Here is a 15,798-nt window from a genome sequence, read left to right as displayed (position 1 = left end):
TTCCCTCCGACAAATGCGACCAAATAAATGCTCTGTTAGCAAGCCTGAAAGCATCCTTGGTTACAGAGGCAGCACTCTATGTCACGAGTGCAGCGGGGGCTTTGTTTGAGCGCGCGAAAGTGAAAGCGTGGTGGTATTGCGCAAAAGTGAAAGCGGAGATCGCCATAGAAGAGACACAGTGAGCGTGCACATCGGCTGTCCGGGCAAGTGCAACTAGGTTTTGAGGTCTCTCCAGAGGTTTTGTCAGTTGGGCTATGAGCGAAGATGCAAAGGTAGAGCATTCCAGTTCTTTGGTCCAAGGTACAAGAAGGAGCAACCACTGAGTTCAGGGTGATAAGTCACGCTTTACAATTATTTATTTATTTAGAATGCAAGAGACCACCACTTCACAGAGCTCCGAAGAATGCAGAGAAAGGGAAGGAATATAAAGTAGCATGCACCTCAAATAAAAGGGCTAGAATTATGCAGAGCTCAATGAGTTTTAAATAGAAATTGTTTAGGGAGTAGCAGCCAATGCGAATTCTTAAAACGGCCTTCAATATGAGGCAGGTGGATAAGTTAAGGACTAGACCCTGCCAAATTTTAAACACTTTTGAAGTGGATAGAGAAGGTACTCTGGAATGCCAGATAAAGGGCATTGTAGTAATCCAGACGTGAAGTAATCATACTATGGATAATGTTTTTAGCCTGAGGTGGAAGCCATGCAAACCTTTTATGTAGTAGTAATCAAATGTGAAAGCAACTGGCAGCAATGCTGATAACTTAGGAAGTCATAGGTAGATTACGGTTGATGGCGATTATACGGTTCTTTACTCAATCTACTGTAAAAGAAGTGCCACCAAGGTCCCCAGGCAATCAAGTTGGTGAGGACAAGACCAAGGAAGATTATCCAAACAGGACTACCTCAGTCTTGACCCTCCATTCAGCCAAAAATTGTTACAAAGCATCCGAGAGGTGAAGGTTGACACACAAGCGTGAAGCTTCACCTGGGTCTGTTGGAAGTTTTGAGAAATGAAGACTAATTGGAGTATCGTCTGCAAAGTACAGTGTCTCAAACACAAAAGATTTAACTGGACCAATAGAAAAATACAAATTAAATTGTGTTCAATTGAGGAGTCCTGTGGGGCACAAACCAAAAAAGGGTAGTGTGAACAGAATTATACAGGATGTTCACAAAGTGAACTCAGTGAGCAGCACGAATGAGGAAGTCAGAGTGCTTAATGGTAGGAAGTGGCGTGTATATGTCTGTTAGCGGCTTGCTGGTTTCCGGTGTTGACAGTGGGCACTAGGTGTCAGGAGGATTAGTGTGTTGTGTCACGTGACAAGCAGCAAGAATAGGACCGAGCGGAGATGCCACTGTAACCCGCTGGAAACTGGCGACTCCTGCGGAAATACACTCGGCCTAATATACCCCTTTTGAAGGCCGTAGGTAACGCCGTAGCATCAGGAAAACATCTGAAGGCAGCAGGTGGAGGAAAATGGTTGTGGGCAGTGCAGAGAGTGCAGTGAGCACAGCCGCCATTAGCTAGCGGCCGCAGATTGTGAGCCCGGTGAGTCCGCGGAAGCGGCCCAACAGGTTGGGTGCGGCGTGCCAGAGTGCCCTGCTCCTGCTTGTTCCAGCCTGTTTTCCAGCCCTCCCCCACCCCCATCCTCACCTTATCCTCACCAGCCTAATCCCCACTACTTGGCCACTGAGCTGGAATTTGAGCCTTTGTCACTGAATAGTTTGAGTGAACAAGTGTAGAACTTGCCGGTGTTGTTCCCCTCCAAGCCCAAGCCAGAGCCCAAAACCTTCAGCCAGGTTTCTTTCCTGTTGTGCATAGGACTGCTTGTCTCCTTGCAGTTCCTCGGTTTCTCTGCTCCCAGGGGACTGGCTTAACAGTTTCCTGTGTTTCTTTATCTCCGACATATTGCGGATCTACTAAATAATTCAGGCAGTGGTATGTTTTTTTTACTGTCCGCGGCATTTGACACACTCTCCCACATCACCCTCATCAACAGACTCTACAACATAAGCATACATCAAGACCCCCTCAAGTGGATCGCCCCTTTCCTTACAGGATGCACAAAGAGCATCCGATTTCCTCCCTTCACCGGTGCAGTCAAAGACATCATATGCAGCGTACCACATGGATCATCCTTTAGCCTCACCCTGTTCAACATCTACATGAACCCCGCCCCCCACATCCAAGAGGTTGTCAGATCCCATAGACTCAACATAATCTCCTACGCAGACGACACTCAACTGATCCTCTCTCTCACGAGGACCCCTCCAACGCCAAAACCAACTTCTGAGACGCAATGAGCACCGTAGCCACGTGGAAGAGAAACACTGCCTCCAGCTCAACTCCGACAAAATTGAAGTACTGATCATCAGGAAGAACACCTCCGTATGAGGCCACAGCTGGTGGCCATACCGACCGACCTTGCAACCTCTGCATCATCCTTGACAGACAACTGACAATGAAACGACAAGTCGTCGGAGTCGCCTCCTCCTGCTTCCACACACTTCACTTGCTCTGCAGAATCTTCAGATAGATCCCAAACAACACCAGAAAGACCGTCACTCAGGCCCTCGTCACCAGTCACCTCTACTACTATAACGCCCTCTACACCGGCATATCCACCCAGCTCCTCAGAAGACTTCAGACCATACAGAACGCAGCAGCCAGACTCATCCTGGACCTCTCCAAACAAACACACATCGCTCCCCAACTGAGAGACCGCCACTGGCTCCCCATCCACAAGAGATGCCAGTTCAAGATCCTCATGCATGCCTACAAAGCCCTCCATGTCCTATGATCCGCTTACCTCAGCCAACAACAGAAGTTCCACCAACCCGCTAAACACCTGCGCTCCTCTTCACTTGCCCTCCCACACAAACCCTGCATCCATGGCGGTGGCCACTCCTCCTCCTACATTACTGCCAAGAACTGGAATGACCTTCCCTTCCAGGTTGGTCAGCCCTCTCGCTAGCAGATTTCCGAAAGAGACTCTAGACCTGGCTCTTCGACTGAGATACAGCGCCCAGTTAACAGTACGGGCGACAGTGCTGCGCTTTAGAAATGCTGTTCAAATGATTGAAAATGCTGGGTAACTCTTGGGAGGGATGCCAAGGGCCAGTCAACAGTAAAACTTTACCTGCATCTAGATGAATCTGCAGAACACAGGTGCATAGTAGGTGTTGATAAGATATAATGCAAGAGAGATATAAGAATACTACAACTAGGCCCATACCTCGGCATACTACACTGACTAATGAGAGTATGGTGCATATACCCGGAGGATATTTGTATGCCAGGCTAGAAAGCCTCAAACAAGACAATCTACTATTGCAACAGTAGATTACACATACTTGACAGAAAATGAAGAAACTATCCCCTCCCCCTTCTTGGAGGTACCACGGAGTTTCGAAGAGTGATGGAAAATGAACTTTGGCACACAGCTCCAGAATTTCACTGATATATGAAGATAAGCAGCTGTTGGCTCACTATCTACAGAGGTGGGTTTGGTGCCTATACTGCTGTGTACCCTATTAATCACATAATGAGGTCAAGTGAGAGTATTTAGCATATCCGGATTTCCAATACATACTGAGCTCTGCGGTTGTAACCTGCCCTCGAATAAAGATCGAAAGGGACAAAGCTTGTGGGAGGGTGAATAATGCACCCATGCTATGTTCACACGACACGCTACTTTATATGTTGTAAAAAGATGGCCAGGATTTGGCCCTCCTTACTCCTCGGTGGCTTTAGAGGATGTTGATTCAAGGCGTTCTTAGTGAAACCGAAAACATGGGTAAGTTCCAGATGGTTTTATATACACATAAGTCCACTAGAGATGCCACTGCTGTCGCCCACAGAGGAATTACTCCAAATGACAACCAGTGGAACACCTTTCCACAGGGGCTCCAGGAACAGAAACAGGTGGCATAAACATTCTATTGCATGCTATGCATTATTACATAATAGCTCTTTTTTTTTTAAAAGAAAGTCAGACCTTAAACTCCTATCAAAATAAAATGAAAGAGGTGAAGAAACCCTACAAAATACATATGTAAGAGCGCAATATTAATACAAGATCATATCATCACAGTAATGGCCAAATCCAACATCACAATACACAGGGTATTTTCAGTTTCCATGGTACAAACTTCTCCCGAGAAGACCTGCGTAGAGATAGATACAGAGCATCCACCTTCTGACCAGGCGGTTGATCCAGTAGGAGTTCTGGTGAAAAAACCTTGTCCAACAGTACCAGGCCATCACCATTTTGCTTGGATATCTGTTCCAGCACCATTCCATGTGCTTTGACTATTTTCCTGGCATTCCACCAATTACCACCTTTAACTGTCACCACATTGCCATATACTTTATCGACAACCACAAGTACCTTGCATCCCTTTACCTTACAAACACGGTTTTTTTCACCTGAACCATATCTCCGACACACAACCACTGATGTTTGGCATTGGTTCTTAAAGCATGGTTGTGTTTTTCCCACTTTTGTAGGTCTTCAACCATACTGAATAAAATTCCTTTATCAACACTCTTCTCGTCCTTATCCCAAAGTAATCTGGACAACCATGCTGGGTAAAGGACAGTGGTGGGTTGCTGCCCACTTAAGAAGAATAAGAAAAGTAGCTACTTTGATACTGAGTGTGGAGTGGAACGGAAGAACCATAACACTGACCTGATAGCTTCTTCCACACCACACCCATTTTTCTTGGCCCACTTCATGCAGTCAATAACCACTCTGTTTATCCTTTCCACCAACCCATTAGTTCATTGGTGATAAAGTGATCTCCTAATATGTTTGACACCAGATTCATACAAAACCATTTCCATCTCCTTATCAACAAACTGAACTCTGTTATCTGAAACATGTTCCAGGAAACCATCCTTTTCAAAAATGTGCCTCAGAAAAACCACAGCATTAGTTGCAGTAGGTGTGGAAGAAAAATATTACGGCAGACTACTTGTTGTGATAATCCACCAAGACAAATGCATAACCTAGATGAGGGGGTAATTAGTTGAAAGGCGCAACCATATCAGTCCCCATTTTCTTAGGAAACTGAATGAGTTTACGAGATGGCGTGATCACATTGAGCCCTTTCTCTGCACTGCTACTCACAATACACCCCTTCACAACAGAGTCAATTTCCTTATCAATGGAGGGTTACCAATAGCGAAGTCTGATCATCCTTTTCCTCAAGGTAGCTCCCAAATGTTTATCTTGAGCACAATGAATCAACAGGGGACAAATTGAACTGGGCAGAACACCTTTGTCTGCCCTTACCAAGAGTCCATCCTCAATGGATAACTCTTGGCCAACCTTGCAAAATAGCTGCAACTCCGAATGCACGCTTCTTTCTTTGGGCCACCCATTCACAATACAACCTTTCACCTGACCCAAGATTACATCTTCCTCACCCGCACTCTTTGACTCCAATTCGGAATACACTTTAAGCTCAACAACATGCACAGCCACAACCAAACATTCCTCTTTGTCACAATCAGGATCTGCATCATGTCTGTCATAACAGCAACATGGACAGTAAATCTGTTGTGACTTTAGCTCTCCCTGGTATGAGCACAACCTCAAAATCATATTGAATTAGTTTAGCTGTAAGACAGGGCAAAATGTGGTGTTGTATACCTAACCCTTTCACTATTCAGAATGCACATCAGTGGATGTGATCAGTCTGGGGAACAATTCTCCATCAGCATACATAGCATCTGAATTTTCCTATGGCCCAATAACAGGCCAGAGCACTCTGCACAGATAGCAGACACACAGACGGAGATTCTAGGTCTCTCTTCACCGGCATCAAGGTGACCGCTTCACCCTCGCCAGCACTTACTCTGAGTGCCGCTGATTCCTTTTCTATAAACCAGGAGCGGCTCAGGCCGGGCCTACTGCAGTCACGGCCTCAGCACACCATCCTTCTTACATCCGAATCGCCCTGACGAAGTTCATTCCTTGAACGAAACGGGTTGGCTGATGTATTTTAATAACCACATGGATTATCAAAAATAAAGATTGATACAACGAAGACACTGATTGAGCTTCTTTATTGACTAAACACCTTCCTGGGAGAGCACAGCTCCACTTTCCCCAGTTCTATTTTCCTGCTTGGCAGGTGGCATCCCACAACGGCGGGTGCAGGAGCTGATTTTGCACACGAACTACCATCTGATATTTGAAATACTACCTGGGGGAACACACAGAGGAAGTGCGGCACTTGGAGTCCGCCGTTGCCTCTTAACAAGCCTTGGCATCATACTCGACTCCTCACTCACCGTGAACTGCCAAATCAACGCCATGTCCTCCTCATGCCTCAACACCCTTCACATGCTCCGCAAGACCTTCAAATGGAGTCCCCCTTCCGTGACTCTAGGAACACCATCACCTACGCACTCATCACCAGCAGTCTGGACTACAAAACACTCTCTACTCCGGAATCAACAAAACACTCCTTCCCAAACTCCAGACCGTTCAGAATGCTGCAGCCAGACTGGTCCTCAGCATCATCCCACGATTCGACTGCATCACCCAGCACCTCCGCGGCATCCATTGGCTCCCAGTTAAAAAGAGAGTAACATTCAAACTGCTCACACACGCAGTGGCGGAGCAAGGTCAGGTGGTACCCAGTGTGGACCTTGACAAAATAGCAAAAATGTGTGTTTAAAACACATATTTTACAATTTTGTCACCCCCCTTCAGTGATTACACCGGGGGTGGCCCGCACCCACCCACCCCCCTTCGTAAGCCACTGCACACACGCCTACAAAGCCCTTCACAACCAGAGCAGTTTCTAGGTGTTTTGCGCCCTAGGCGAGAATTGAAAAATGCTGCCCCCTCATTTTTACTACCATCACTCTCGACCCCTGTCATCCAGGTGTTGGGAAATATAGGCCTGCTTTGGTGCCTCTCTATCTAGTTTGGACTGCCAAATCCGTATTAAAGTAAGTCATCTGTATCAATTGCTGTGGCTATGTAAGTGTTATTGCCCTGTTCTGAGAGTATTAACTCAGTTATGCTATCATGGGCTTGAGTTGGGAGAACAGTAGAGCTACTGGCCTCTACCACCTCCAATCACACCCAACACAGGCAGATACACAGACCCACAATCACAGACTGCTTCACCCTTTCACTTCACGTTGAACCAAGAATGCAGGCAGCAAAGAACAGTAGCTACTTCCACATCTTGCCACTGATTGGTTGCATCCCTTGTCGGCTGCACGTCTAGTTGCCGACCGGAGGCCCATCAGTGTAGTCCGTTGCTTTGCACCATCATTATTTCCAAGCAGTGCAGTCACTTATGTATCAAGTATTTTGAAATACACTTTTCTTTCACTTGAGAGCCGGAGGCGTCAGATGTCCACATATGCTGAGATAGCGCAGCGCGAGAGGCACCGAGAAGCGCACGCCAGGATTAGTATGCAGCACACCATGCACCCCTCATTGTCAGCCATAAGTTTTAGTTTTTAGATGTGGTGCTTGGCCTCCAAATCGCCCTTGAATCTGTGATGTACTATGGTTAAAGATTAAAGGTGTGATTCATGGGATCTGTTTAGTTTTAGTTGGAGACCAGATACTGTATAAGGTTCTCAGTTTTATGGATGTATTTTTTATATTTCTGACTGTCTCCATTAAATATTTATGCTTTTTCTAATTTTATCCAAAAGTATTTTTGTTCAACATTTATCCGCATTTATACATATGAAATATGTAAACTTCTGCTAAAACACTTGCAGAGGTTTTGAATTATGTTACGGGGTTATGCAACACCGCATTACGTTTCTTATAACTATTTTGTATTTAATTGAACTTCATTAGTGGTACAACCTGTGGTACAACCGGAGTGTATCAATGCACTGCAAATATAGGTGATCACCTGAAAGCTGCTTGCTTAATAATGCTGTCAAACGAAGGCCCTAGCCCCACCTTACCATCCCAAAATATAGCGTTCAAGAGACACCAATTGATTACAGTGCCCGCAGTGGGATTACGGACACTTTGCATTAGCGCCGCTGGCTTGGCGCTGTAACACCCAGCAGCGTCCCGAGAGTAGCAAGTGCCAACTCTAGTCATAGGGAGAGCCTCGTAGTTGAGGCGATACAGACCCAATTATCTTTGTTTCAGTTTCTTTTTCATATACAATGCTTGTGTGTTTTTGCCTTATTTTCAGAAAATTGTCAAGTGTTTAACTTTTCTTTCTCACATATTTATACACAGCTTTGATGAAAAAAGTATTACCATTTTACATTTTTTACTTATCTGATCTCTCCCTGACCTCTGTTCAAGGTGAAACTTTATTCTACGAATAAAAGGGGTATATTTATTTAACAAATGTTCACACATGCATGGTTTTTGCCGCCCTCCCCCTTTTGCGGCCCGGCCGCCTAGTCTTGCCTAATGGTAGAAACGGCCCTGTCCACAACACCAGACCCGAATACCTCAACGAAAGAATCTCCTTCCACATCCCCAAGAGAAACCTTTGCTCTGCCGACCTAGTCCTTGCCGAAGTCTCCCAAAGGAATAACAGGGGGCAGAACGGAAGGCAGCCACATTCGGAAAGGCAGAACGGGGGGGGGCAGATTCTTCTCCTACATTGCGGCCAAGACCTGGAACGAACTCCCCCTCAGCATCAGACGAAGCCCCACACTGCAAGCCTTCAGGAAGGACCTCAAGACCTGGCTCTTCAGTTGACCTCGGAGCAACCCAAATACCCATCCCCCCCCCAGCGCCTCAGACACTTAGGCGGGAGTGCTCCGTCCGTTCTTGGCGTAGCAGCTCACGCCCATGCTGCAAACGCAAAATGGAAGGCAGACGGTAGCAAAACACATCTAACTGAGATCCTTGTCTTCCACCCGGAATATACATCGAAAGGGCAGCAGGACGTGCTGAACAGAGGCAACATTCTCAAACCGACGAAATGCGTCCCCACCTTGGGGGGCATAAATTCCAAAGACCTACTTTCGGTTGAATTCTTGCCCGCTCCGAACTCAAGCAGCCAGGAGGCCACTAGGACGACTTGGTCCTCTAGCGACGTTGTTGACCTAATTGCATCAGAAGCAGCCCAATTCAAGAACTGGGGTATCAAGCTTGTTCCTCTACAAAGACCAGCCTATTCCTCGCCACTCTGCAAAAGAAACAGTTCTGTATCAGTGCTGCAACAGGCTAACCCCTGTAGCGCACTAAGGGGTGCGTTTGGAAGATCACCGACAAAAAGGGACAACAGCACTTGGCAGCAACCACTGGATAGGCTGACAATGACAACTGGCTTGGAGTCAGTATTCACAACAGGGAGGCGCAACTCAGCCCCAAGGAATCATCAGCCTCGTACACTCACCACTGCCATCTCCAAGGGAAACAGTCCGGGGGAATGGGCAGAAGTAAGCACAAAGAAGGCATCTCATTCAAACCAGGCATTAGTAAGAGGAACATTGCCCCTAACGATTTTCACATGCCCCGAAGAGGTATGACGTCTTCACCAAATGGGAGAAGACATCTGTGGAAGGGTGCCAGTTTTTGGCATCTGTTCTTGGAACATAAATGGCCTAACCTCCAAAATGGATGACCCGGACTTCATAAAGTACATCTCGAAATTCGATATTGTAATGCTGCAGGAAGGCGGTCCAACTGGCTCCATCAACATCCTCAACCCTATCCGTAAAGATTAAGCTACAGTTGGGCACTAAAGAGGAAGAAGTCTGCTTTGTCAACTTATATGTTCAACCCAAAAACCGAGCCAAAGACTCGAGGAACATAATAATAATAATAATAATACTGGATTTTATACAGCGCGAACAGCTACCTCTCGAGGAGGTGTCCCGGCGCTAACATCTTGAACCAACTGGAGGAGCACGTCACCCAATTGGAGAACCCACTCCTCTTTTTGTCGGGGGACTTCAATCAAAACCTACTTGGCTCGCCACTAGAAGACGAGGTTCTGGCTCTTAATAAAATCTACAGTATACCAGCACAAAGCTATCCTCCAAACCGGAGAAAGCGCCAAAATAACGCTCTTCTCCAAGACTTAGAACATCAAAATCTTCGGGCACTAAAGAGCAGATTTCCGACTGACTCCCCACCAGTTGCTTCTTTCTACTCTCACAGAGCCAGCTCCATCTTGGACTACACTTTCGCCAGTGTGGCACTACTCCATACATCCGGGAATTCAGAATGGGGGATCAGGGGGAAAGTGACCACCGTCCTCAGGAAAGCCAGCTGACAGCAAAGACGCAAATGGCAAACAGGCCAGACAACACACTGGGGGAGATTTATACAATCAATCTAAGGAAAATCAAATGCTCGCCAACCAACAACCACCTTGGCTGAAAGTGCCCTCCAAATATATAATACACACACATCAGATGCAGCTGGGCTCACTTCCCACTGGGAGCAATACACAGACTTACTGGTAAACAAACTGGCAAGAAAGACTGCTCCCAAAGGCAACCACAACACAGAGCACAGTAGATCCAGCATAAAGAAGGGACAAAGAATACAACTACGCTAAAAAAAAAAAAAAGAGCTGTAAATCTATCCTTACGGAGGCTAAGAGCAGTGCCCCAAAATGAACAACTCCGAGCCACATTGAAAAAACTAAGGGCTGAGCTCAAACACACAAAATGGGAAATAAAAAAAGCCGCAGAAAACGAAGGTTGGGCAAAACTCTCATACGACTCCAAAAGCAACAATAGTGCCCGTTTTTTTGGCAAACAGTAAATAAGATCCTACACCCAGACCACAAGGACCTCGGTTCGCACATTGGAGAAGATCAGTGGACTAACTACCTCGGCAGTCACTTCAACGATCCCTAGGGACAGACAGGGGCACAAAGAAGCACCAACGCAGAGCAAGCACTCGCAACGACCATGTCAACGCCGACAATCTTGGGAGTCCAATCCCAACCCAGTGTTACTCCGGCACCATCAGCGGCCGAGCAAATAGCCCTAATAAAAAAACAGATTCGCAAGGGCAGGAAAGAAGGCGCTCCAGGTCCTAATGGTATTCAGCCAGCCCTGTTCAAGGTGAAAGACACAGAATGGGACACCATACTACAACCTTTATTCACAGAAGTCAGACTTCTAAATAGAATCCTAGATTCTTGGAGAGGGTAGACGATTGTCCCCATACATAAGGAGGAAGACAAAACGGTCCCCGATAACTACCGTTTAATAGCCCTTCGCGACAAAGAGGCCAAATACTTTGCTGGAATAATCTTAGAGGAGACACAAAGCAGATTATACCACGGAACCAGACGGGTTTCCGGAAAAAAAACGGAACCACCACCAACATCCTGGCAATCTCGCTGATTATTGACGGAGCTAAAACAAAAAAAACTGCTGCTGCACTTGTGCTACATCGACTTCAGCGCAGCCTTTGATAACATCGAGAGAGGCTTGTTGTGGCAGAAACTTGCACAATGGGGCATACCTCAATCGCTTCTTAATATGCTGAAGTTACTTCACCATGACACCTGGGTGCAGGTGAAGCTGGGAAGCGGGACCCATCTGTCTTCCAAAATCTGCACGACCAAAGGGCTAAAACAAGGGTGTGTGTTGGCCCCGACTTTGTTTAACCTGATTATGGCAGATTTATCAGGCTGACTCGACACATGCAACTCCCACTCTCCGAGGTTGGGAGGAAAAACCCTAAGTAATCTATTATACGCGGATGACGTGGTACTTCTTAGCCACACACATATTGGCCTCCAGAATTTGCTGATCGAAATGCACAGTTACGCAACAGAAAATAACTTAAAAATTAATCCAAGCAAAACGCGTACGATGTCGATCAATACCAGGAACAAACACCAGAAGCCCTGGACTCTGGGCGGCCAAAAAATAGAGTCTTCACGCGAATATAAATACTTGGGACTTATCTTTGACACCGACGGCTCATTCGTCAGGCAGGTGGAGGAAACCAAAAGAAGAGGGGCCTCGATCGCCATCACATTGAAAAATCTAGCAAACCAACTATCGGGCCGACCCTGACACCATATTTAAAAGTCATCCAGACTAAATTGCTCCCCTCAATTTCCTATGGCAGCGAGGCACTACGAGGAAGAGACTCCAGGAACCTAGATAACATCCAGGTAAAAGCAAATAGAACTCTGTTTTCACTTCAGTCTTACACCTCGCCTGCCTAAATAAGGTTGGAGTTTGGCCAAAAAAACAAAACCTTGCAAGACAAGGAGCCTTCATTATCTGCTGCCACCAACTCCGCTCTGCCTCCAATGACACCTTAAATACGATGCTGTTGCAAGACATACAAAGCAGGCATGTATCTCAGGCACGCTCCTACTTGAAGGCAGCATTGGGGGCTCTCAAGGCAACCGCACTTTGGGACATGCAACTGGGGCACAACCCCTTTAAAAAAGCGGTTTGGAAAAACGTAAAAACTCTTTCCCAAATAGAGGAGAAGGCCGCTTTTGCAAAAAGAAACCATGCGTGGATGACACTAAATACGTATAAATCCCTGACACCACAACTTTATTTCAGCCAGGGCTACCCAATAATCACAAAACTGAAGTTTTTGAAATATAGATTAGGGATCCTGCCGAGCAGAGAGTATCAACCACCATGGCTTAGGAGCAATGGCCATGAAGTCTGTCCGCTCGGCAAATTAGCAACGGGAGACATACTCCACATGACTTGTCTCTGCGAAGAGCTTCGACAAGTCCGCCAACAGCTACTAAGGGACCAGTTCAAGCAGATAGGGACCAGCACGCGAAGGCAGGCTGTGCTTGCATGCTTGAACCCCAGGAATACAAAACTAAACTGTAGATACGTCAAGTTTCTGACTACGATAGAGCAACGACTGCAAAATCTCTGCTCGACGACTACCCTCGGTCTCTCACCGCATGGTCTTCGATAAGGACGATTATACAGACTACCTTCATTTATCACATTTTAAGAAATTGTTTTAATTGCAGCGATTGTACTGGTTTTAATTAACTATACATAATTAAAAAAAAACTTTTCTTAGGCGGGAGTGCGCTCTATAAATCCCCGATTGACTGAGGTTCTCCTTCCCTTATTTCCCACCACATTAGCTTGCGCTCGTGGTGGAAGGTTGGCGGGGGTTTGGACGGTTGGGAAGCGAGGAGATTCATTCGGTGGTGAGGCGGTTATACGAAGAATGAACCTGCATCCCGTCGTAACTACAAGCACATCTGACAAACTCAAGAGCTCTCAATACACAGCTAACCTGGATGGTTCCGATTGGAAGCCAGCTCCTAGTTATGTGGCAGCTTTTCACTATCAATTCACAATTAATCTGCTTCCCATTGTAAACCTGCTCCTACGTATCTGGCAACTTTTCAGTATAATTTCACAAAGATCCCGTGCGATCAATTATATTCATCATACACGCTGTGTTTTACTTTTGACCAGGGTTTAAACCGCACCGGTGCGATAAAACTGGCCGCATCCCCACTTCCCCTCACGCACATGCCTCCCGGCAACAGCCACTCAGCTACCGAGAATCCACCCCTCGTGCCGGTGCCTGCAGCCGTTCTGTCAGCAGCGCGCGCACCGTCCCTCGCGCTGGGTTTCCCCCGCCGTTATTCCGAACGGAGCCCTTTCGCTCATCTGAACTGTTGCCTTCGCTGCGCCCTACTCACATTCTGAGCCTCAGCTTTTCCCTTCTGCTTCTGCGCCACGGAATTCACCAACATCAGTTTATTCTTTAAGAACTCTACAGAAGAGGTGATCTCCTTAGACGACATCTTGCCTGCTGTCTCCGGTCAGGTCTTCCTCTACCTTCCACAAAAATACAACACACAGTTGTGGGAGGGTTGACAATGAGGCTTGAAACGCAAAGACAGCCCCTTGTTTACTGCGCATGCGTACGTACGGGAAGTCATAGCGTCTCTTTCCTGCGAATGAGCAGTAAATTAGGCGGCTGTGCTGTGAGAGCGGTTGTGCCAGAAAGAGGACAGAGGCAGTGTCCGAAGAAACCGGAGAGCACGGAGGACCAGAGAATGGGGTACACTGCAATGTTGAATTTCCTTATAAACAAGCATTTGCAATGCAATAGGTCTCGCATTTACGCAAGTTTAAGCCGTTGACATTGTAATCGACAATGTCCTTTATTTATGTTTTAAAAACAAAAATAAAAGGCATTGTTATTTGCAATGTCAATAGCTCAAACTCGCGTAAATGCGAGACCTATTGCATTGCAAATGCTTGTTTAAACTTAGGAGCAGCGACATTGTTGTGGTGTCACCAGGGCTTAAAGTGGAGGCTTTTTTAATATTATATACAAGCCACAGTTGCTGCTTATTTATCCTATGCAACTAACAACCATTAACAAAGCCAATAGTCCTCACTTGTAGGCAGGGTTGGATTGGGATTAAAAATCGGCCCGGGCACGCATAAAAAAAATTGGCCCACATTTGCATAAGGCCTTCCCTCAAATCACTGCTTCAGCGTAATTTTACATAAAAAATGGGGGAGGGGGTAAAAAAAAATATGCACGGATCAGATTATACTAGTGAAACACCTGAAAACAAGTGAGGCCACTTCTGCTCAGGCCCCCTGCCCTGCTCAGTATGCCTACATTAATGGGAGGCCCAGCGAGAGAAAAGGGATGACACCTCTACCTGTTATTGCTATACGGGAGGTAACGAGCGCCCATCTCCCTCCAGAAAGGCCACTTAGACAGCCACTGGGCCGCTGGCGGGATAGTCGAACAACAGACACCGCCCAAATCGGCCCCCAGGCTGCTCAAAAGCAGCCCTCAGGTGGAACTCGGCCCCCGGCCCCTCGGGCATTGCCCGAATGCCCCCGTTACCAATCCGACGCTGCTTGTAGGTATGATATTACTTGTTGATCATATATCTGGATACAATGACAGAAACAGCAAAATACAAGTCAGGCGGCATACTATGCTAAGAACAGATTTTTTGCTTACGTGCTTTTAAGCCACGCCCTTAATTACATTGGCCACGCCCCTTTGAGAGATCCCCCAGTTTTTTCATCCCACTTAAAGCCCTGCTTTAGTAGATGGGTGAAAGCAGCAAACCTGCAGTCCCATCACTTCGTATCTCTGTGCAATGCATGCTGAGCGTTTGTGTATCATTACTATGAGCTACATCCAGTTCTCTCACTGCCGTACTATCAGGGCTTCGAAACTGCCTATTGGCAGTTTAGGAGCTATATATAATCAAACAGCAAAATACACTGAACTTTTGGTTTTGTATAATTCATTGCTCTGTATGCGGACAAAAAGATGTTTTTCCGATCGGATCAAACATTAGCTCTCAAACTGAACTCCAGGGTCCCGCTTGGGTCACGCCGCCACCGGCTGCGCCAGGAAGGCCGGTGCAGACTTCTTGGTGTTCACCAAGAGTCTGGGCTGCTGGGAGCGGTGACAGCTAGAGAGCTGGGCACAGTGTGTCTAGATACGTTCCCCAAGCACAATTCTCTACCATAAATGCACCAAAACTCCCATAGGATCAGAGCCCCTGCTCCAACCCACTAGTTACTCGTTGTCTCGTACCAGTATCAACTGGAAGGTGTGCCTGTGTGTGAGTGGGTCTGTGCGTGGGTGTGTGTGTCGGTATGGATCGTGTGTGTGTGTAGTGAGTCATTTAGTGGGCATGCATGTAGGAATGCAGTGTGTGTGTGGGGGGACATGCAGTATGTGGTGAGGTGAGGCATGCAGTCTGACTGAGTGGGTGTGTGTATGTTGTTGGTTGATATGTAGTGTGCCCCAGGACGTGACCGTGGTGTGTGTGTGTGATGGCGGGTCTTGTCTGTGCGATCTGCTTCACAGGTG

General features: G+C 46.8%; 1 protein-coding gene across 1 annotated transcript in view; it reads right to left on the bottom strand.

The window, feature by feature from the left end:
- The window catches only part of LOC147706847 (exportin-5-like), a 2,027,127-nt gene extending 2,013,265 nt beyond the window's left edge, over positions 1 to 13,862 (bottom strand). The window contains exon 1 of the mRNA XM_086926003.1: positions 13,640 to 13,862. Coding sequence (XP_086782129.1) covers positions 13,640 to 13,744 — 105 coding nt within the window. The 5' untranslated portion in view covers positions 13,745 to 13,862. The remainder of the gene's footprint in view (positions 1 to 13,639) is intronic.
- Positions 13,863 to 15,798: the final 1,936 nt, after the last annotated feature.

The sequence above is a fragment of the Lissotriton vulgaris genome, chromosome 6 (assembly GCF_964263255.1).
Source record: "Lissotriton vulgaris chromosome 6, aLisVul1.2, whole genome shotgun sequence".
NCBI lineage: Eukaryota > Metazoa > Chordata > Amphibia > Caudata > Salamandridae > Lissotriton > Lissotriton vulgaris.
Note: the sequence above shows the minus strand (reverse complement) of the source record. Positions and strands in the feature narration are given on the sequence as shown.